The 22,972-nt window shown below is 37.8% G+C and overlaps 1 protein-coding gene across 1 annotated transcript in view; it reads left to right on the forward strand.

Moving 5' to 3' along the window:
• MMS22L (MMS22 like, DNA repair protein) overlaps positions 1–22,972 on the forward strand; it is an 89,981-nt gene that overhangs the window by 60,162 nt on the left and 6,847 nt on the right. The window contains exons 15-21 of the mRNA XM_039728627.1: positions 4,881–5,071; positions 7,488–7,638; positions 10,355–10,497; positions 11,274–11,416; positions 11,566–11,725; positions 14,719–14,888; positions 21,505–21,716. Coding sequence (XP_039584561.1) covers positions 4,881–5,071; positions 7,488–7,638; positions 10,355–10,497; positions 11,274–11,416; positions 11,566–11,725; positions 14,719–14,888; positions 21,505–21,716 — 1,170 coding nt within the window. The remainder of the gene's footprint in view (positions 1–4,880; positions 5,072–7,487; positions 7,639–10,354; positions 10,498–11,273; positions 11,417–11,565; positions 11,726–14,718; positions 14,889–21,504; positions 21,717–22,972) is intronic.

Raw genomic sequence — 22,972 nt, forward strand, 5'->3', positions numbered from 1 at the left:
GAGTGCCAGTACTACAGTTCAGACTAAAACTAGTTTTTATTTTTTAATGTTTTTAAAAATCCTCTATAAAAGTATTTCACTCACTCTAAAAGTGTTTTCCTTTACACCTTGTATGATATTTTATGATATTGGAATAGTTGTAATTCATAAATGTTAAATGTATTTAGTGTTAATTGCATATTTGAAGCACAGACAAAAAATAAATGCCTGTGAACAGATTACAAAGTAGAAGTTGAACAGTGAGTTTGTTAACATGGGAGTTTGTATCCACAGGCATCAATGAAATAGGTGCTATTGTTGCAATTTTCTGTAACATGATTAAATGACATAATAGTCATCTAGTTGAATACTCATGCTGGATTTTCAAAGATGTAAGGAGGGCACACAAAAAACTTTTTCAGCTTAATCTTGGATAGATTTAATTACTGGAAATGTGTGTGACTTCTGCTGATACCTTGCTTGCAGTTCTGGTCGTTGTAAATAGCAGTTCAGGTGGTATGACAGGAAGAAATCAGTAGAGGTATTAAAGAAGTACTGGTGTTTTATGACATTTGAAGAAAGTGAAATTGAATGAGTAGTTTGTAATTAATTCTGCAATGCTCTTTGCTAAATGTTGTTCAGTTGCTAAAAGCTGAGTGTACTGCTTGTCAGAGACTGGATGTTTCATGTCTTGAAACACCTTGGAATCCCAGTGTCTGTGTCTGGTGGGAGGGGCAGGCCAGGCTTTGCTAAAGGTGAGGCAGTGCCCTGCTCCACCCCAGGCCCTCCCCAAGCCCTGGCTGAACTGTCAATCATAGCATCATCCAGGGACCTGAACAGAGGATAGATATGGATCTGTGGGAGCAAGGGCAGAGGAGGCCACAAAATTGACAAGAGGGCTGGAGCACTCCCTTATAAAGGCTGAGAAAGCTGGGGCTGTTCAGCCAGGACAAGGGAAGGTTGTGTGGAGACCTCATGGCAAGCTTCCAGTTATCTGAAGGGGCCGAGAGCGAAGCCAGAGAGGGACTCTGCATCTGTCCTTGTTGTGATAGGACTAGGAGGAATGGGTACAAACTGAAAGAGGGGAAATTTAAGTTACTTATTAGGAAGAAATTCTTTACTGTTAGGATGGTGAGACACTGGAAAAGGTTGTCTGGAAAAGTTGTGGATGCCCCACAAGTATTCAAGGCCAGGTTGGATGGGGCTTTGGGCAACCTGGTCTAGTGGGAGATGTCCCTGTCCATGGAGGGGTGTGGGAAATAGGTCATCTTTAGTGTCCCAGCCAACGGAAACAAATCTATGATTCCATGAGCTGTGTTGGTAATCTTAATGATATAAAAGAGGGAGAATGTCTGGAAGGGAAATCTCAAAATTTAAATATTGTGCAGCTTCTGTTGATATGCAAAGGGCACAAAGCACTTACTAACTCTCTTTGAATCTGATTGTGATGGTGCTTTGCTTCCTTTCACTTTGCCTGAGTTTTTCTGGGAATAGCTGATGACTGTAGTTGAAATTCTATGCATCAAAACCATTCATCATTTCAGAGATACTCATATATCTCTTCCCAGTCTCCCTAGTTTTATCCAAGCGGGTTGGTCCTTCAGGTGGTGGGTTTTAATTATTTATTTGTTTCAACATCAAAAGGTCATTCAGGTTCTTTAAAAAGACTTTCTTGAGCTTAATCTTGGCTGTGCTGGGCAGCTGAGATTTGTAGATGCTGTGGCTGGTCTGCCTTGGACTGGAAGTCAAGGAGCTGGGAATACTGTCTGTGAGGAAACCAGTGTCTGTATTCATAGCCTGTGAGACCCTGAGGGTGATAAAGCCCCTGGCAGTGTCGGTAGGAGAGAGGTCTTCTCTCATGTTGGGGAGTTCTGAATCCTTGTAGATCAAATTAAAAGACATTGCATTAGGTCTGGATGCTATTATGCATCCAGTGCAGATTATAGACTAGTAGTGACTTGAAAGTTTCCATTATATAGGCAAGCTGATGAGTTTTGTGTTTTACTCTTCTGGCTTGACCTAAAGTTTGGCTCTGTTGTAGTAATGCAGGCTTGCAAGGGCATATTTTATGATTACAGTATCTAAATCCAGATAAATGGCTGCAATTCCTTACCCTAGGTGTAGGATATAGAAAATAATCCTGTGTGCTGCTATTATACCTACACATCCAGCACAATCCTCATTCAGGTAGCACAAGCATTCCCTTGTTTAATAAACCCAAGGTTTATTTGATCTGATGACAAAATGAAAAAAAAAAAAACAAACAAACACACATTTTTTAAAGAAATACAGAATTCATTATTTAAAAGAAGTAAAAACCACACCTAGTTATTACCAATGTAATAAGGCAACTGGTGGTTCCAGAGTTCTTAACAGAATAGAAAATTAAATGTATAAAGTTTTAGAAATTGAGTAATGCTTGATGGTATGCTTGTCTAGTGTTAGAAAAAAATAGAAACCTGAATAAAAAGTAAAATTGCATTTATTCATATTTTAGTAGAGTCAAAAAATGTGCTAGTTTGTTGAAGTAGTTTGCTACTTCAGCTGCAGCATATATTGATGCCCCATCAATTCCAAGCATTTACCTTATTGCCAGCATTTGTGTAGGTTACTATGAATAAACATAAATACTGATTTGTACGTGTTGCCCTTCCACTGACACAGAGATATATTACCTTACTTTGGAAGTCTGTACACCCTTCTACTTTGCATAGATGGCTAAAGGAGATGCAAGGCACCCGTCTTTGGAGAGGCAATTTAGAGGAGAGAAAAAGGTCTTTGTGCAGTTTTACAGTGTAGGCTGAGTGTAAGTAGGGCAGAATTTGGTCCCAGAAGTTTTATTCTCTGCGTTATGAGGTATCATGTTTCCTTTCCTAACAAAATGGAACAGAAAAGCCCTTTGCTTTTACTGTTAAACTTTTTCTTTTTGCAATAGACAAAAATATTTTTTTAACTTTTGTCTTTAGACTTGCTTTTACCTTTTCATCACTTAACCTCTACACGTCACTGTTTCTACACCCTTTTCTTTGTCCTTTTTTTCATAAGGGGGTGCTCCCAAAGAGGGGTTGCTTGACTTTTTATGCTAATCTTGCTTCTATTTCAGTTCATGTTGACTTGGAGAATATGCCTTGTAAATAGGAATACCAACTGACATACTGAATATAATCCTCAGTTTCTAAGCATTGATTGTTTTCACAGCATCCTTAAAGGGTAAGCTGTCTCACTATCCAAATATCATGGCTGGGAAACTGAGGCCAACAAAGGCTGTATGATTTATGTGAAGCCACAGAGGGAATAAATGTTGGGTTTAGAATTCCTGGCTTCTGCTCCTGTGTTTGGACTCATGCCATCTCTCAAAGAAATCCTTGATTCCTCCTAATGCTGCATACCTTTCCTTGTCTGTTAAATGTAGCCATTCGAAAAGTAGCTGGTACTCAATTCTCTCTGTCTGTCCTATTGAAACTAATGAATGCCTGCAGGCAGGCATAAGGTATCGTTACCTTTGACAGCCAGTATGTTTTATGTTTTAAATTATGTGTTGGGCAGAATTTTTGGATACTAATTTGATATAATGAGATGCGCTTCTAATATCAACCGTAGTACGGGAAGGCCTTGCAGCCAACCTACTCTTTATTTAAAATTATTCCATTTCAGATGTCCTAATGAGTGCTGTGAGTTGTGTAATTCTTTCATAATTTTCCTCCGTTCCCAGAAGGGAACTATGAGCTGGAGTTTTTTCTATTTTTGTTTTGGTCTATTTCAAATTAGGGTAAGCATAAAATAAAGATCTAGGGGAAGATTTTTGTGGAACAGTTGCTATTGTGAGAATGGCAGTTAAGAAAAAAACATTGTAGTCTAGAAATGTTTGTGTTAAGGCAATTCTCAATGCCTGTGCGGTTTGCCATTATCTTATAAATATCTTGACTCTGACTTTACAGTGCTGTTTATAGAATTTAATAAAGCAAATGTAATAATGCTGCTTGTGCTTTAATGCACAATCTCAATTGGGTTGACCAGAAGATAAATAGGAACAGGAATGATAGTGCGTTCCTACAGATTGTTTTTAATAAGCATGTTATTTAGTTGATCAGCCCAGTACTGTAATGCCTCCTATCCTGCTCAACCAGACAAATTTATTAATGTCCCCCCCCCTATTTCTCAGGGAACATTGATTCCCTGCAGACATATCTCTATTAAACCTCTAGAAAGTCACAACTTCCAAATTAGATTAAGTAGCAGGAATGGTACTAGAAGAATCAAAGAAAATTGAGTGTGTTATTGAATTCATGCCACATTGTCTGAGGAAGGGATGGGAGTTATGCGTAGTGGTAACTTTTGTCTTTACTGTACTAACAAAGCTGTGGGCATTGCTGTCAAACCTAATTGTCTGCAGTGCATCAGGATGAAATGAATCTTTTATCTAAACTCATACCTAGTGAGATTGTACAAGTGAGAAGTAGATTTCTGAAGGAAGCTTTACAATTGATCAAAATTATTTACCATTATTTGCTGTACACAACTCAATCCTAAAAAACCTAGTGACAAAAATTTTAAAGAAGCACCTGCCTGTGAATTGGAAGCAGACTTGCTTGTCATGCTAACGGTTGCAAAACGCAGATATTAATTTTAAAGCTGCCAATTTCTCATTTTGATCTGACATATTAAAAAGCATATAATTAATGGTTGACATTAGTAATTAACATTAACTTTATGGTGCTTAATATGCCATCATTCATCCATCAAATAACTGGTATGCATAATGTCTTTGCATAAAGGTTTTAATTGCTCAAAGTGATCCTTCAGTTCTCAGACTCTACGGTTTAAAGCAGCTGTAAATGCGGTTTAAAAAGATGAGAATTTTTCATTTATTGTACGTAAACATTGGTTTTGTTTCTCCCTAGGAGCGTGCACGAACGTGTAAGCCAGGGACCTCAACTGGGAAACACAGCCCCGGATACACAGCTTCCATTAGTGGCTAAAGAGCACCACCTTGCTGTCGCCAGTGCTCTCTGGAGAAATTTCTTTCCCTACTTGAAGAGCCAGAGAATGTCACAGACGCCGCCTTCCCCACAGCTTGCTGATACAGCTGCAGGTTAGCCCTGACCCTGCCTGTGACCTGCTGGATGTGGTGCTATTCTCTGGGTCACAAACTTTCAAGGAGTTTGTACTTTGGGATGTTTCTCCTTCCATGTAGTAACTTAAATGTGTATAAATGAAAAAAGTAGAATCTGTGCTAAATGTTTTAACAGAAGGAAGTATTGTAGTGTTGAATTCCTTAATAGGGTGCAAACACATTGAGAATGCCAAAGGGGTTTGAAATTATACAAACGTGACTTTTTTCACTACTAGTCACAGGTTATAATCAACATGCAAGTGTTGTACAATATAAATAAGGATACTGTTTTTCACTATATTCAGAATTTACTTGTTTTTGTAGAAGTTAATTTGTGTTGAACTATTCATAATGGTTGAGATTCAAACTAAATTTTCTAAAATATTTCTCATTTGAAAGCGATTTTTAAAAGGTTGCTTACTTGACTGTTGCTTTTTGACAAACCCTTATGTTTGTGGTCATAAAACTATTTCATGATTCATTCTAATTATTTGTCTTGCTTTACACTGAAGGCTTTTCATCTTGAAGTACAGCATTCCATATGTTTGTGAACTCCACATGCAACGAGTCAGCTTGGCAGTGAATAGAGAGATATCCCAGTTTGATCTTTCACATCAGTAGCTAACGCGGCATTCTGCAGTTACAATGAAATCTTGTATTCAGTTAACTAGAATTCAGAAGAGTGAAACATAAAATATTTTTTCCCATCATGATATGAATTAGATAAAGTTACAAGCTCAGGAGGACTGAGCTGGTAATAGAAAAGCTAAAAGACCCCTTCATTTGAAGCAGCTCTGTGGTAGTTAGGAGGCAGCATTAATGAAAGAGGCAGTGTGCAACAGTAGTGGTCTCACACTGCTGAAACATGTGTGAGAAACAGCAATACAAATCAAAAGAGAAGGTTGTTAATGTCAAAACTTTCATTCATTTCCTACAGTGACAAAGATTTTTTTCTATTTTATATTAGCACAGTGAAATAGCAAGAGCAGCAAGCTATTATAAACTCCTCTGAGAAGGAGGGGAGTGCAGTTGTGACCTGCTTTGTAGAGATGTGTTAGGTAGCACTACGGAGACAGGCAAACCTTTCCCATGCTGTTTGAGCTTCTTGCCTTAAGGTTGCAGCCCAGAGGAGAGAGAGAGCAGCTGTCACAGCTCTCCTGCTCCCCCTGCCAGGCAAACAGCCTGGGCCTCACAGCACTGTTCTGCCTCCCATTTCTCCCCAGCCTCTCTTATGGCTGATGCTGCAGAAACGAGGTGATAATCTGGAAGAAGGCTGGCACAAATTGTTTCCTCACCTAAGGGAGAGTGGGGACTCTGTATGACCTTATTGTTTATTCTGAGGCACATAAGAAAATGGGAAGTCCTTCAGGGCTTTACATAGTCTGTCCCTGTACTGTTAATTAAAATTATTTTATTGTTGTTTCTGAAAACTAGCCTTTTCTGTCTAATTTAAAGTCAGTTTGTCAATGCATGCAGGTTTATATTTATTTGAATTGGAGAATTTGGAAACAAATGAGCCCTTTTTCATTGCCCTCCAAAGTCAGTTTTCCTGACTTATTTGATGTTTCTCATTTCCTGTAATGCAATAACTGTTCAGCATTTAAGATTACATCTAATTTCTGAGGTTTTATGTACTTGTCATTTGCAGTATTAATAATGCATTATATTTTTTATTCTGGTACTGTTGGATACAGAATCTGCGGTAGACTTTACAGAAACAGCAAAAGGTTATGCTTCATTAACAAAATTCTGCACAAAGTACTGCCCCACTTTCTAGATCTGCAGCAGTTATATGGAGATCCTTTGCAAGAGTAGGTTTTTCTGTAGTGCTTTATTTATACGGTAACTTTTGATACATGAAAGTCTTCTAAAAATAGAGAGGTACCAGCTTTTACTGAGTGAATTCTTTCCAGATACAATTTTTCACTGTGAGAAGTGTGTAAAAACAGCAAAACAAATAAATAAAACTCAGCCCTGTAAAGCACAGTAATACTTAAGTGTACAGGGCAGATATAGTGGATGGAGGTAAGAAAAGGAAGTCAAGAAGATGAAAAAGTGGGTTTTAAGACATTGCAGAGGTGGTAAAACTATGCCTTCAGGATTTATAAACTGTGGTTTTGTGAATCTATTTAAAATTGCGTGTGTTAGGATCCATTTTTCCTCCTTTGCCACCCATGTGTCTTGATGATTTACAAACTGCTTGGGATAGAGACTACATTTTTAACGTGGATGCAAACAATCACTGTTAGAACAGTTGCCCAGTTTTAATTGAGATTTCTGGTACTTCCAGAATGCACATTAGTAATTGTAATCAATTTTCAGTACTCTTTGTGGAACAGGGATTATACTGAGAAATTATTAAAATGGTGCCATGTTTTTCTGTCTTTAAAAACAGGTTTTACTCTCTTAGCTTTGGATATACCCAGCAAAGCCCTGTCAGATCTGCAGCCACAGCCTGTTCTGTCAATGATGCGGCTGTTTGGATGGGATGACATGGTGTGGCCTCAGCTGGTGTCAAGATATTTAAGTCATCTAATTGAAAACAGGTGAAAAGTTGTGACTATTTGTTCTTCCAGTACCTTTTCATCCTTCATTAAGCTTGAGGAAAATTTTGCTTCAGACTGTAATGTTTCATTAAAATAGTCAGTATTCTTTGCATCTTCTCAAAAAGGATCAGCTAGTACAGATTGCCCAGGACAATCCAGTCAAATTTTTATATACCTGAGAAATTTTATTTTCACTAAGTGAGCCTCTGTGAACCTAAGATGGATGGGTGGTGGTTGTTTTTGTTGTGTGCTTTTTTTTTTGCCTGCCTTGCCCGCTTCTGAATTAGGTTTTGGAAGCAGGGGAGGTGAGAAATGAGAGAGAAAGAGGGAATATTTCTGTGTTGGACTGTATTTGAAAGTGAAAAATGTTGCACATTTTTAGGGTACATAGTGTACTAAGGACAGTAACTGTAAATCAGGATATGGTAAAGATTATTTAAGTGTGATTGACAAAGATGAGGCTATGGCTTTCTTGCAGGGAGGTGTTGGAAAAGGTTGAATTTAGTTCCTTATGTATCAATTTGGAGCTTGGGAAAGGAGTGTTCAGTCCTCTGCTGTATTTCTCTTTTATGATTTTTATAGGGTGAGTTTCATTCAAGGTTGCAGATACCTAGCATGTGCTGAATGAAATAAGAGTTAGGCATACAAATTCCTTTTATAGTTTGAATTTTGTAATTTTGAATTTTGTAATTTTGAATTTTGTTGCTCTTTGGGTGAGATCAAGAAAAAAATTTTGACTCCTAAACTTGAATTTTGGTATTATTTAGGTCTTAAGGTTAATTACCAATTCTCTTCACTGAGGTAGGTGTTTGAAAGCAATTACTTAAGTATTTGTCACAATATTCATTAAGCACCTGACCTATTGTTAACAATGTATACATAGATACATTGTTATCCTGGCTCAGCTTCCTTGTGAAAGGACAGTGTGTACCTAAGGTAAGATATTTTTAGTAGAATATAGAGGTATCACTGTTGTCTTGAAAGCACTTTTTTGTAGCATGATTCATGTACTTATTTGCCTTATGCAGTTTTATAGCAAAAGTTATCAAAGTGTCTAAGTGGTAGGGTCTTATGACTTCATGGTTACTGTGCTCTGATAATTTTCCCATCAAACATTCTCAGCTAAAAAGTAAAATTATTTTTTTTTATTCCAATCCTGTTATACCCTGCAAGCTCTGGCAACATACGCATGAGCTTTGGAATTTCTTCTGCAGTAGAGCCTAAACCTTCCTCTCCAGATCCATGTTGTGTAGTGCATGACAGCGTTATAGCCTGTCCAAACTAACTTTGAGCACGGGAATAAGCTCACTGTTTTAAAAGGACCATCTGCCATGCTTCCAGCAGTTAGTTATTGTTCCTTCCTTTCTAAGGATTAGGAACATATTCCTTTCCAGTTCTAGGAAGATGCCTAAGTAGCCCACCTACCAGCAAGCAAGAGAAACAAGAGTGAGGCTACAACAAAAACAGCCTTTGGGACCAAGTAGACTAGCTGTGTACATCAAGATTGCACAAGACTGAACTTCTTCACATGGTACTGCAAGTAGCATTAAGTCCACAGGCAATCTATTTGTTCTCTTTTGGTTCTGGAATTCAGTGTTAATTTTTTATTTCATTTGGTCTCCTTGCTTATTTTGTCAATAGTACTTCAGCAGGGATGTTCAGACAGAATATACACAACAGATATCACTGGTTTTAAGTAAATGAAGCAGAAAAACCCTTCAACTTCATTAATGTTGTTTAGTATGAAGTAGAATCCAGTTTGGTTTACATCTGGACCTTTGTTGACGTTCTGTTTTAAGCATGAGTAAAAAATCAGTAGAAAATGGGTAGATTTACATGTACACATATTCAGAAAGAGTACATGCATTTGTACTTGAGGAAGTAAATAAAAGGTGTAACTATGTTCAAGAAATATCCCTGACCTGAAGCACACATATACCTCATTTGATAGTAATTGGGGACAGAGTGCAGCACACACCTGCTGTCTTTTAGCAAGGAGTTTCTCCAGAATTAATGATGCATGGTTGATATGCTTGGGAAAAATGACTGCAGCAGCTACTCATGATGGTGAGACGAATAAAACTTCGGGAATACAGAGCAGTAGAGTACAGGGACTGTGAATTGAGTGACTCCAATCTGACACCTGACTGGTAGAATGGTAACAAGTGTTTGAAAGTATATGTAGCATGTTTATGTGGGAATGGATATACCTGTGTGTGTCTACATACCTAAATGAATATGTCTGTAAGTACTGCCAAGTAGAGCAGTTTCCTTTCTCATTTCCAAGGTGCTCTTTTATGTTTCCATTTTGGATCTATTTTGAACATGGCATATCTTTATTTGCTAAAGAAGACCTTTTCTTCTCCATCTTATTGTAGTTAGAACTAAGCAGACTTCAGAGTAGCATGGGACACCTGGGCTGGCGTTGTATGAAAGGCTGGAGCAACATGAGCAGTGTCAATATGAAGTTCTAGGTTGATTCAGATAAGCTATCTCCAGCATTTTGCATTGTCAGTTTAGATAATACAGTCAAATCATCCATTGTTACAGTAAGGCATTTCCCATTGTGTGCATTTTCCTCCCTCTGTTTTTTTTGTAGCCAAAACATATATACATGAGTATATATGCATCTGCAGCCAAATGAGACACTCTGTCACCTTTCTGCCTACTTTTATTAGATCTGTGTACCTTTTTTCTTTCTCTTCCACCTACGCAGTTCACTGTGTGAAGCTTTTTCTAGCATGGGCTATACATCCTACGAAGCTTTGACAGTACGTTCATGGTTTCGCTGCGTTTTGCAAATGTTCCTCGATCAACCAAGTGGCGCCTTGGCCAAGACAGATGCTGAGAGAACAGTTGGTAAGTGCTCACATTTCCCTCATGTTTGCAGTAACGGGGCTATATTGCAAAGCTGGCAAACATTTTCAGCTAATTACAAAATGTATTTTTGTTTGTATTCCTTTACTTTTACCTAATTACAAAATGTGTTTCTTTACACTGCTTGTGCTATTTATTGATAGTTTGCCTGCTCTGCATATGACAAATTTATCACAAACAAAGATAAAAGGGCTTGTTTCCTTGGAAGCAAGGAATAAAAACTTGCTCCCAAGGAGACAAGTTATTTTTCCCCCATGGAGAAACTGCTCTAAAAAAATTGAAAATCTGAAGTAAATAGTCAGAAATCATGCTGTGAATGGCCTAAAAGGAAAAAAAAAAGGGAGGGGTGGGGGAATCTAGCGCAATTAATTCTTCCCTTTTTTTACACTGGATACTTTGCTTTCTTAGAGCAATACTTCATCCCTTCTTCTAAAACCACTGCATTTCTCATTATCTATAGAACATGTCTTCCAGTCACTATTTCTCATACACATTTTGCAGATTTTGAAAAAAAAAAAAAAAAGAAAGCCATCAGCTTGTTTAGCCATACTTAAAACTCTTTATTCTCTTATAAATTATATCAGAAAAATAACTGGTTTGGAATTATTTTATTTGTCTGGAGAGATGCAGTTGTTTGCCAAATACTTGTGTTTTAGGTATTCTAAAATAATGCTTCACTTCATGATTTTGGGACTAAATTAAATATAAAAGCATAACTGTACACTGTATTTACTGATGTGCTCTCTTGTAATTATCAGGAAAAGCCTACATGGAGCAGCTGACAGAAATGACAAGACTGATTTTTAAACTCTCAGAAGTAGAAAACATTCTTTTGAAGGCTAATATTGGACAGTCAGTTTTCAAGCAAGACCCGAAAAATTCTCTTGTCCAGTTCATTAAGGTACTGTACATCTACCCTGTGTTAGTTTCATAGGACAATTTCAGTGAAAAGAGACTATTTATCAGATTTAGAGTGCTGAAAAAGAAATTACTCACAAAAGTCTCATGAGAGACTGATTTATATTTATTTCAATGTTTTTGATTTCTCAGGCTGTTGGTAGAACTTACAGTGGTCTTCAGACACTCCCTGAGAAATCTGCCATGGTAGCAAAGACTCTGGAGTATTTGGGTGATGTGTTAAAGTACGTAAAACCCTATCTGAAGGCAAAAGGACCTCCAGAAGGTCTGCAGCTTACATACTGGATCATAGGTAATTATTTTACACCTCTTACCTTTTAGGAAGTAGTTTTAAAGAATAAGTAAAATAAATTTATAGTACTTCTTTCCCCTCTATACTATCCAGATATATATGTGCTCTATCATATTTAATGTTTGAGAAAGGAAAGTCACCAAGATGCTACAGTTAGATTTTTTTTTTCCAGATTTTCTCTAGATCCTGATGTCTAACTTCCTTGTGCTTCTTGTTTATGAGGTTTTTTTAATTACCCCTGCAAATCAGTATTTTTCAAAAGTAAGATGATTTGTATCATTCATTACTGAAAACTACCTGTTCTACCTAAACAAACTCAGAAACAGTGACAAGAACTGGTTTCTGGCTCTTTAGCTGCAGTGAGGATTGTCATAAGACATAGCAGTTCCTGAAGTTACAGCAATTTATACCCACAGTGGATCTGCTCTTCCCAGAGAGGGTCATGAGATCTCTTTGTATAAGGTCTCTTCTTATTTCCTTCCTCTGCCCACTCATTTTAAACAGAAGTGATGAGCTCTGAGTTCTTCCTGTAGAACATACAAGTAGGCGTACACCCTTCTGAAAGAGTTCCAAGTTTTGAGCCATGTGGATTGAGACAACATGCAGCTTTGGTGTTAGGTATCCAGGCTATGGGGCATAGCCTGACTCACCAAAGAAAACACTGTACTAGTCGCTTATTTGAATGGGTTTTTTCAGTCACTCTATAGTTAAGGTGGAAGTGGAAGTGCTGCCAAGGAGTCATAGAATTCAGCAAACTGTAGGCAGATTTTTTTAGGGCCAATATGGAGGGGTGAGGTAGAGTTTAAAACTATGGTTTTAGGGAGTTTAGGAAAAGGTTTTTCACGTGGCGGGGGGAATTGGGCACTGTAACAGGCTCTCCAGGGAAGTGGTCACAGCACCAGCCTGACAGAGTTCAAAAAGTGTTTGGACAGTGCTCTCAGGCACATGGTGTGACTTTTGGTAGGTGTCCTGTGCAGGGCTGAGAGTTGGACTTGGTGATCCTTATGGGTCCTTTTCATCTGAGGATATTCTGTGATAAGCAGTATTATGACAGGCTATATGATATGGAGATGTCAGTGGCCAAATTGGCTTAGGTATGTACTTCACTTCTTTTTTGGAACTCCTTTTTTGACAAGCACTCTGTATTTTACTAAAACACAATTCTAGCATTTATTCATTAAGAGTGGAGCCACTGATAGGGTAGAAAAAGAAGAGTGCTTTAATTATCAATGAATGTGCCAGTCTGACCCACTTACCTTTAAAAACAGAGTAAACCTTACGTATCTTAAAACAGAGATAATGATTTCATGCACACTGTTTACATCATGATTCTAAGTAGCACAGGGAAAGCATGAGCAAGATGCAGAAGGTGCACCAAATGTACTGGAACTATAGTTTTTAAAAATACTTAATTTTTATATTGTGAGATCAGCATACTTTGATACGCAGGATGTATATAAAATTAAACATTTTTAAATACCCAGATGTGAGTTGGAGCCTTGGAAAGTAATTTTAGATTGGTGTTTTCCTTTTTAGATTGGTATTGTCCTTTTTGTTCTTTGCAGTGGGAAACTATTAATCTTCAGTCATGCTGTTGTGTGCAAGAAAATGTCCTTTCTTTTTTTTTTAAGAATACATAAAGAAGGTTTAAAAGAAAAAAAATATTCAAGTGTATTTCGATTACTGCTTCACATTCTGTGGGCTTGTTAAATTATAAGGACAAAGCACAAAACTTAACAAATCTAAACACCTCCTGTCTGTAGTCAGATTGTGTCTTGTACTGTCCCATACATCACAGCAGTGATAATAGAAGGAGTACTTTGAGCTGGAATGACCATGTTTCTTTCAAAGCAGGAAGCTTAGACAACATTATTAGAAGTATTGTTAGGTGATCGTTCTCTTTCTCTATGATTGATCATTGTGTTTTCTTTCACTCCACAAGATTAATGTTGTTTTGCGTTGTTTTTAGAGATGATAATGAATGACTTTTATAGATTAATAATATCTTGTAACAGCCTACTTTTGATTTTCCATTATTTTCAAAGCCTTAAACATGTTTCCTCAGGATATTCCTGTATTTTCAACCCAGAAAACTTCTTCTTGCTTCTAATAAAATGTAAAGTTGAAAATGTCTACATAACAATCTTGTTTTATTTAATGTGGTTTGTGTATTAACACTTCTGAGTATGGAGTTAGTTTTTCAAGAAAAATTGCACCTCGCCTGCAATATAGATGTTTTTCAAAGTTGGGGTGTTTACACATCAACACCTTTTTACTTTTTTTTTTTTTGAAAGTCAAAAGAACAATCTTAAAACTGGCTCAAAGCTGAGCAAGTGATACATTATTGTGCTGAAAGATGTTCTCTGAGGCTCTCAGTTTGTGAACTGAGAGCCCACAAAGACCTGGTAAGACTTAATGGAGCTGGCTGCCCCTCGTTCTTTTTAATCTTCTGAAATTAAATGTAGTTTGAAGGGTATTTAATGTTTTACTAACATTAAATTGCTGTGTGAGTAGTTGCTGATGTGATGTTGCCACAGTGGTGTTAGACAAATGTAAAGGGAAGGCAAAGGCAGCATTTCTCTGCAAAAGGGATGAATGTGCACAGCAAGGTAAATGTTCAAGTGCACATGTGCTGATTGCAGTAGGGTTATGGATCAAGTTTAATTAAGTTTTCTGCAGGGGTCTAAGACTCATCCTATCTTTAGCATTGCTGTACTTTTCCTAAAGCATCTTCACTTGCCTAAAAACTTCTGACTGTGTTGTGTTGAATCAATATAGCATTTTATTTTGATGAACTGTAAATGGACTTTCGAGTTGTTTTGACTGGGATTTTTTAACAGGATGCCATGGAATGAGTACATAGGAGTGAGACAATTCAGTTGTTTTTGCTACACTCAGATTATCTAATTTAACATAATTGCTTCTTAAGGCTTTCTGAATTTTTTTTTTTTAACTGTAAATTGGTTTGGGATTTTTTTAATTTTTTTCAACAGGATGTCTGGTAAAGTTCTGTGCACCAATACTGGCTACTTCCAAGGCACAGCAACTCTTGTTTCGCATTGTGGATTGCTTGCTGCTGCCACACTCTGTGCTCCAGCAGGACAAGGAGCTGCCTGTGGCTTTGCTGTCTGCCATTGAGGAAAGCCTGCCTCTTTATCTCCAGGTAAATATCCCAGCTCTAATATCAGCACACAAATGAATCTTCAGGAAAGTATTAATATTGCAGGGGATGTTTTCTTTTTCCCTAGTTGGAACAAGCATTGACTGAATTTACTGAAGCAGTAAGATAAGTATTTTTCTTCTTATAGAAGTGAAAGGAAAATTGCCACCCATTTGGCTTTCCTTATTGCAGGCAGCTATTCTGTGGTACACTCTAGAGCTTCTGGTCTCATCACTGCATATGGAAAGCCTTTAGCCAACCTGCTGGTTACACTGGTCTCCAGTGTGACAGATTTCTCAAACAGTGCATCAAGTAATTATAATATGGAGTGAGAAAATTGTTAAGATGACAGAACAAATATTTTAAATCATCCTTGACTTGGCTAACTGTAGATAGCTATAAATGAGATATCCCTTTTTTTGGTTGCTCTTAGGAACAAAATGAAATCCTTGGTGTATTATGCCACTGATTTGTCTTAATACTTGGAAAATATGTTTTGCTAAATCAGATTCCTGCTGCATATTGATTGCATGACTGAAGCCTTCTTCCCTATTATTCGTCCTACTCTTCATTCAGTTACCCTGTCACTCTTGAAACTCTGTAAGGCTTGTTGATGCTGTAGAAAGAGACTAATTTCTGTTGGTGAGAAAGAGAAAAGAATGTATTTTTAAATAAATAAGTTGACATGTTTTCCTTGTAAATCTTTGTCTTTTTTGCTTACCATTTTCCCTTCTCTCTTAGTCTTCATTTTGACTGCAGTCTTAATGCTTTGCAGGATTGTATTGTGAAACAATTCAGTGGTGGTGACATTGTAAACATCACTTAAATTTATTAGTTTCAGAAGCAGTTCACTGTGATCGAAGGCATGTCATATGGAAATGAATATGGTTATGCAATGCTCTGCACAGTATGTTTTGCTTTATTGCTCTGTAGGTATTTTCAGAAGCTGTGTACATGTAGGGCCATCTGGACAATGGTATTAGCATGGACTGTGAGTGTCTGTTTGCGAATTTAGTATTTCAATTGTAGAGCCAGTTTCTCTGGAGCCTGCATAGGCAAATGTAGTCTTCAGCTGAAACCACTTGAGTTGGTTTTCAAGTCTTGAATGTTGTGTACCCTTGTTTCCTGTTTTATTTGCCAGATTCTGACTTCCAGACCTCACTTTCATACCCTTCATCACTGCTGCATTGTCCATGTGCTTTCCAGCTATGCTAGATGATCTTGTGTGACAAAATATTTTAGACAAACACTGCTTCTAGAAAACAAGTAATTGTTTAATTTGATAAACACTTTTGGGGAGAAAAGAGGAGAATTCATGAGTTATTTTTCCTGATTCAATATGAGCTTTTGTATTTTATTAATAGCTTGTAGTTACAAGGTTCCAATATTTTAAATGTTTCAAAATGCTTCATTTATTCAAAAATACTTCCTTCTCTTTCCTGTGGAAAAGTGGGAAAAGTCCAATTTAGAATCAACTCAAAACAAAAATATTTCATGATCAGTTTAAAAACAACAACAAAAAAATAACTCTTCTGAGATCATTTGAGATTGAATGGATTCTAGGCACTCTCTGACATCCCAAGTTATTGTTTCACAGTTGGCTTAAAGCTACATTCATTCCCTTTTACTGCCATCCACATTCCCATTTAATTTGCTTTAATGATTCTGTGAACAGCAATTTGTGATTTGAATCAAATAGTAACTAGCCTCACAAAACAAAACCCAAAACCCCAAGTGGGCGTATCAGAAAAGTGGTAAAACAGTGTGTGGAAGGGAAGGTGGAGAATTCTTTGGAAATAACCACACCTTGACTAACCTCCTACCACAGGGTAGCTGCCCTGTGCCTGGTGCTCATTTGTGGAGGTAGGGCACTGGTATTTTAGTGCAAGAGCCTTAATTTACCCTAATGTTAGACAAGCATTGTTCTGTAGATCTGTCCCTGTTCATACTCCAGCTTACAACTTAATCCTTTCACAGTTACGTGAAAGTAAAGACACAGGAGTTTGGAGACCTTGAAAAGCATCTTCCTGCACATGCGAGTTCTTTATTCAGAGTCAAACTATAAAAGCCCTTGAGTGGAATTTCTACTCAGCAGCCTTTCCTTTTTATTTTTTTTTCTTTTGTCTTCTAAAAAGTTTCAGGCTCCATCGTTTTTTCTTCTTCAGTTCCTACAGTGTAGGCTTTTCCTGTTTTGCTCAAAAAGCTGCTGCGGGTCTCGGAAAACATTTTAGTTTTGCTAGCAATGACCTGAAAAAACTTCCCTCTTTCCAGAGTTTTTAACAGCTAATCTTAACGTGGTTTACTTGATCTTTTTTGTGGGTTTTAAAGGGGTTTGAAGTCAGTCCTAGTAGCAGTTTATTTTACATATCCACTGATGCAACAATTCTATGAAATCCTCTAGAATTCCTGAATATTTTCATCTTTTAGGACAACATACAAAGCTCCCTCTCTTCAGGTAATGGAGTTTATTACTACACATTTCATCAGAACCAGTGGCTGTATTTCACCGTCCTTCAGCACCCCAAACCTTCAAATTTGTTTAATATTACACAAGCACACATAACTGTCAAAGGCAGTAATTAAGACTGGATGTTGCATTTCTCTCTCCTCAGTTCAGACTGACTGTGTTTACTTGTTATGTTTGTGCTTATGTAGAACTCTGGGCTAGAACCCTGCCTTTTGACAGTTTTTGGGCAGCTGTTCTGGTCTCTACAGGGAGCTTATCAAGATTTTTTTTCAAACTCAGTCACTGATGCTGCCTTGTTAAAATAGCTTAGCTCTAGTGACTTTTAAACTATTTTTTTGGGATTTTTATCTTGCCTAAAGGGTTACTGTTTGGGTACTATTTCTTTCACTGTACATGTGTTTTGATAATACTTTATGACCTAAGAAAGATTTTTATTGAGATATAAAAATTGCCCTCAGAATTGCTTGAATGACTGACTTTGGAAAGTAAATCAGGAAGAATATGAATGAACAGCCATTTTAAAATTGTATGGGACTGTTCCTCATTATGAGATAGATAGATAGATAGATAGGTGTGTAATGCTGTACCATAGGTATTTCACTACTGCAAAAAGAAGTTTAGTTGATTTGTGTGGTAGTGCATTGCTAAAACCTATCATAGGAAGTTTCAGACCAATATTGCTCTTGATGGATTTCTTGGTGAATGGTTTGGAGGAATTTTAGTATACATTTACCAGTAATATGGGAAAAGACTGAAGCAGTGTAAGAAACTTGTTTTGGAGAAGAAATATTAGTTTAAATCTATCTTGCAGAATACAGTGTGGGTGCATGGAATAAGGACTGTATATATAAGGACAGGGAAGGTAAGATACCCTGCTTGATTTATCAGTGTTAATTCTGTCCAAATACAGAAGATTTGTTGATTTCTGTCTAAATACTGAGAATGGCAAAAGAGCTTCATTCTGTGCTTGCCCCATGCATTTCCCAGTGATTTTAATGGCCCTGTGCAGGCTCAGCATTTGTCAAGAGATCAGACCTTAAAAGCCCTCCCATGAGCCACATCTGTGGTCCGGTATTTGAGCAAGCTTATTAGTACATTTTGTGAATTATAATATGTATTTAATAGGAATTGTACAGCATTAATTGGTGGACAGCAGATTTATTCCAACAGCGGGACTTACAGTGTAAGTCATCATTAGGTAGCTTGGCATTTCTGCAGTGAATAGTTCCAGTAATCCACACTAATCGGTTCTTTGCTCTCCACAGGTGATTTACAGATATACAGATAAATCAGAAGAGGCAGCTCTGGCCACAAAAGGTTCCTGCAGTGAACACACACAGGAATCCGTTGCCTTTCTGCTGAAATGAAGAGCAGATGATGTCATGCTTCTCTGCTCCCCTTAAAATGTCTTTTTTTTTTTAAATCTTAACCTCAGAAGATGGTTGAGGAGCATAGTTAAAGAAAAGAAAGCAACCCTATCAACCCTTTAAAGTCCATTTGCTTTGTAGGGATTGTCCTGGGGGTCTGATGGGATTGATTTCAATTCTCTGGTCCAGAATTGCAGTCCAGTTCACATGTGTTTCTTTTTTCTCTAATTTGAATGATAGCTTCCTTCATCTTGCTTAATTACTGGTGGGATTTAAAAGAAGACATTTCTGTGAGATTACCTTGCAATCACATCCTTGGCCAGCACTACCTAGGATGTTTTGCCATTGTAGCTGGAGATTTGCACCTGCTGTGCAGTGTTGGTAATTCATGCCTTGTGCCACGTGGGATAGGGTGTTGTCAGACCTTATGGAGGTCTGTTGGTGTCTGCACTATGTAAAGAAAAGGAGGAGTCCAAAATAAAGAACACAGTTTTGACCTGAAGTCAGTAGGTCTTTTTGTCCAAGAGAGAAATCCAAGTTCTTTTCTAATTTTTTTGGGATGCAGTTTCCAAATCAATATATTTCAGCCCAAAAAAACAAAAATGCTTTTATGAAGGATCAGGCTAGGCTTGTTGGTTCACTTTGAAATGAAATTATTAGACCTGCAAAAATTAGTCAGCATTCCCTCAGATATCTAAATTCTAATATTCTTTTTGTTTTATTGCAACCATTTAATAAGTCTAGGATCATTCTTAAAAACAGTAACTCTTACTAGTTAATAACTGATGTCTTCTTGATACTGTGTATCATTTGTTGATCCTCAGTTGGAAGAACTGTCTCCTTTTAGCAGCTGTCATTGTTAGTTCTTCAGAGGTGCTGCCTTCATGTATTCCTGCAGGTAGCCTCTAAGGTTGTGATGTTCTTTGTGTCCCTTTTATTCAATAAATTAATACACTTTGTCATGAATGTCTGGGTTCTTTTAGTGTTAAAACACTAAGGCCAGTTTTGGTATTTGGATTATGGGTTATGGAATACATTCCGTCTTTTTGTATGAGCTTTACTACAGAAAGCACAGGCAACTCTTCTTTATGCCTACTGCAGTATCTTACTGAAAACATCAAACACTTAAGTTTACACACTAAATAGTCTGTAATCTCTAACAGTCTCTGAGTCTGCTACTTGCCAAGAAGCAGCAGACTTCCTTTTTTAAGAATGATACAGCAGCAGCAGGTTTTTCCTACAATAATATACTCTATGTACACTAAAGGAGGGGAAAATCTGAAGTTTTACTCAAAGCCTCAGTTCAGAAAGTGTGGTTTTTATCATTGAGACTTGCCAGAATTCTCAAGGAACCCTAAAAGTATGGGAGGTAAAACCCTTAAGCGAAGTCTGCATTTAAGAGAGTCACCAAGTCTTCAGGCACCACATTTCTTGAAATCTCATGTTTCCTGTGGAACCAGAAGTGGGAACTCAGCATTTCAAGACGCTCAACTATGCCTCAGCCTGCTTTTTTATTTTTATTTTATTAATTTTTTTCCCTGAATGTTCTGTCATGTTCACACGGGGGAGTCAAAAAATGGGGGGTTTTTGACTTCTATACAAAAAGCAGAAGAAATACACTTTTTCCATAGCTGAGGAAAAAAACGAGCTTGGCTTGATCTGTTCATTCCTATATTAGGGGCATTAGTTTACCTCAGCAACCATAAATATTCAGACAGATACTCCTCCTATCAAAACTGGAGTCTGGATTGCAATGCTAATGGAAATTTGAAGTACTGTTGAAATTGCTGTCTAGGGAGCTCTGTGCTTGACCTTGTTATACACCATTATTCTTGTTGGACAAAACTATTGTGAAAACTGAGTTCTCAAGAGGCTTCTGTTTGTGCTGCTGACTGTGACCCTTGAGATAGGAGATCACGGGACCTTTTTATTTTTTTCTTAGTGATTTGTTCTTCTTGCTCTCAGTAATTGGAGGAGGGGGAAAGAAACAAGCTCTTAACTTTCTCTTATGGGAACCCATTCCAGTAAGAATGCTACTCTTTTTTTCAGGGATAGACCAGATATATATGTTCTATAACTACAGGTAGAGTTCAGATAAGCACTTTCTGGGCAAGTATTTTCATTATAGATTTTTCTCTGGATCAATATAGCTTATATTGGATAAATCACAGCAGTTTTAGCCTTATCTTAAACAGAGTTTAAAACCTCCTCTAAATCCCTTATAAATGGTGCCTAATTTACCCTAATTTGTTCCTACTATGAGCAAATCATTTCTTGTTGGAGCTCAATTCTAAGTGCTCATTTTTCTGCTGTATCATTTATACAATAATTTCAAAAAATTCACACAGTCCTTTATGAGTAGATGAGGTATTTATTCTTTCTGTCCCATCTTAAATCTTACCTGATTAACATACTTTGTTAGATCATGTGCAGGATTTAAAACAGAAATGAGAAGCTTTTGGGCACAGAAGCTTTTTCAGGTCTGAAATGCCACAATTTTATTTTGGATTTGAAGGGGAGCTTGCATGTCCCAAAGCTTATCTTCCAATGTATTAGTGTAGTGAAAGATTTTTCTCTCCTTTGCAAGCCTTGCCTGCCTCTGTCTTCATTTGCAGATCATCATGTCTGCAGCAAATCAGCAGTGCTTGTTTGTCAGGCATAGTTACTGTGTGCAGCAGTTTACACAGCATGTAGTGAGTGTTTAGCATACAGTTGTTAAAGATTTATTCAACTGTATTGGTAAAAAATTATTTAATTCCTCACTTTCTAAAATTTTCTTCTACAGGGCCTGTCCTTCATATGTTGTCAGTCCCAAACACAGGGTGCCTATTTAAATCAACTTCTTGGGAGCATCATTCGCCATTATTTTGGACGATTCCTGCCTTCCTCCCCGACTGTGGCCGGTGCCGGGCAGCATCCTCTGCTCACTGCTTTGGGCAGCTCCATCACAGCCCCCCAGCTGCTCCGTCTGCGCAAGACCACCTGGCATGTCATAAGGTAAGGACCAGTGGGGTATAAAACATCACTTACTCAGGTTTCAGATTCAGATTTCACAAATAGCTCATGAGCTCAGGCCTCTGCTTTCCTCTCAGCTGATGGTGTGGCTCTTGGAAGAGCCTGGGAGTTGCTGGGCAGGGAGCAAAGGGAGGACAGTGTTTATGTATCAGGAGAGTGAAATTGGAATGATTTGTGAGAGAGTAATTAAGGATAAAAGTCCTAGGCAACAACAAAAAATATTGCTGGAGGTCATGTGAAATGCAAGTCCTTTTCTAGAAAAATTATGCTCCAATAGACATCATCATGTGTGTGTCTCAGGCTGTATTTAGGGGTACAGAGTTGTAGTGCTTAGAGCTGCCACAGTTACCTGTGCATGGGGGGCCTTGTTGCTCTCTAAGTGTCAGAGCATACACAGGTGTGCCAGCTGCCCAGGGGACGTGGAAAACTGGGGGTGTGGGAACAGGAAGACAAGCAAGGAGACAGTATTTGTTCACTGTGCTGTCACCACTCACATGATGTCAACAGCAATCTCTGTTCCTGCTGCTGAGAGGCTGACACTTGTTTTATGTACTGCAGGATAGCGAACAATCTGTACTGTTTTTCCATGTTGGGAAAGGATTTCAACCCCCTCAAATACAGGCCTATATCCACCATAATTGGATCTTTATTTGTTAAAAGAGTGGGTACACATGTTGATCAGAATAAGAATGTCACTGTTGATCTTAGGTAAATATGATAGGCAATCCTGAAAGTAAAGCCTGTATTATCACCTATTAAAGGAGTCAGTTAAGATTTTGCAATCTTAGTTCTGACATGTTTTTGGATACCCAAACTTTGTCATCTCATTAAAATAATTTTTGAATGTGTGCATGCATATGTGAACATGGGGATTGAGAGTGGACTGTTCTGAAGGTGTAATGGCACTTGGTGATTTTTAAGATGTGAAACATTCCTTAGTGGTCTGGGAAGAATGTGTTAGAACTGAGCAGCACTCTGGTTTGCAAATGCTGGGTGGTCCTGAGGCAGTCACGGAGTCTGTACACAAACAGGTGTAGTTTGTTTGCCTCTTTGCTGTATGAAAGCAGTGAATGTATTACTGCTGCAGAGGGGAAAGAGAACCACACCATCAGGATTGTACTATCTGGCTCAGAGAGCTGTTGTAGTAGAAGAACACACAAAAAAATTGTGGGAAATTTTCAGAGTAATTAATGAGACAGAAGATTTCAGAGTTGCTAATATTAAAGTAAGACAGACCA

Source organism: Passer montanus, unplaced genomic scaffold (genome assembly GCF_014805655.1).
Source record: "Passer montanus isolate IOZ18808 unplaced genomic scaffold, ASM1480565v1 scaffold11, whole genome shotgun sequence".
NCBI lineage: Eukaryota > Metazoa > Chordata > Aves > Passeriformes > Passeridae > Passer > Passer montanus.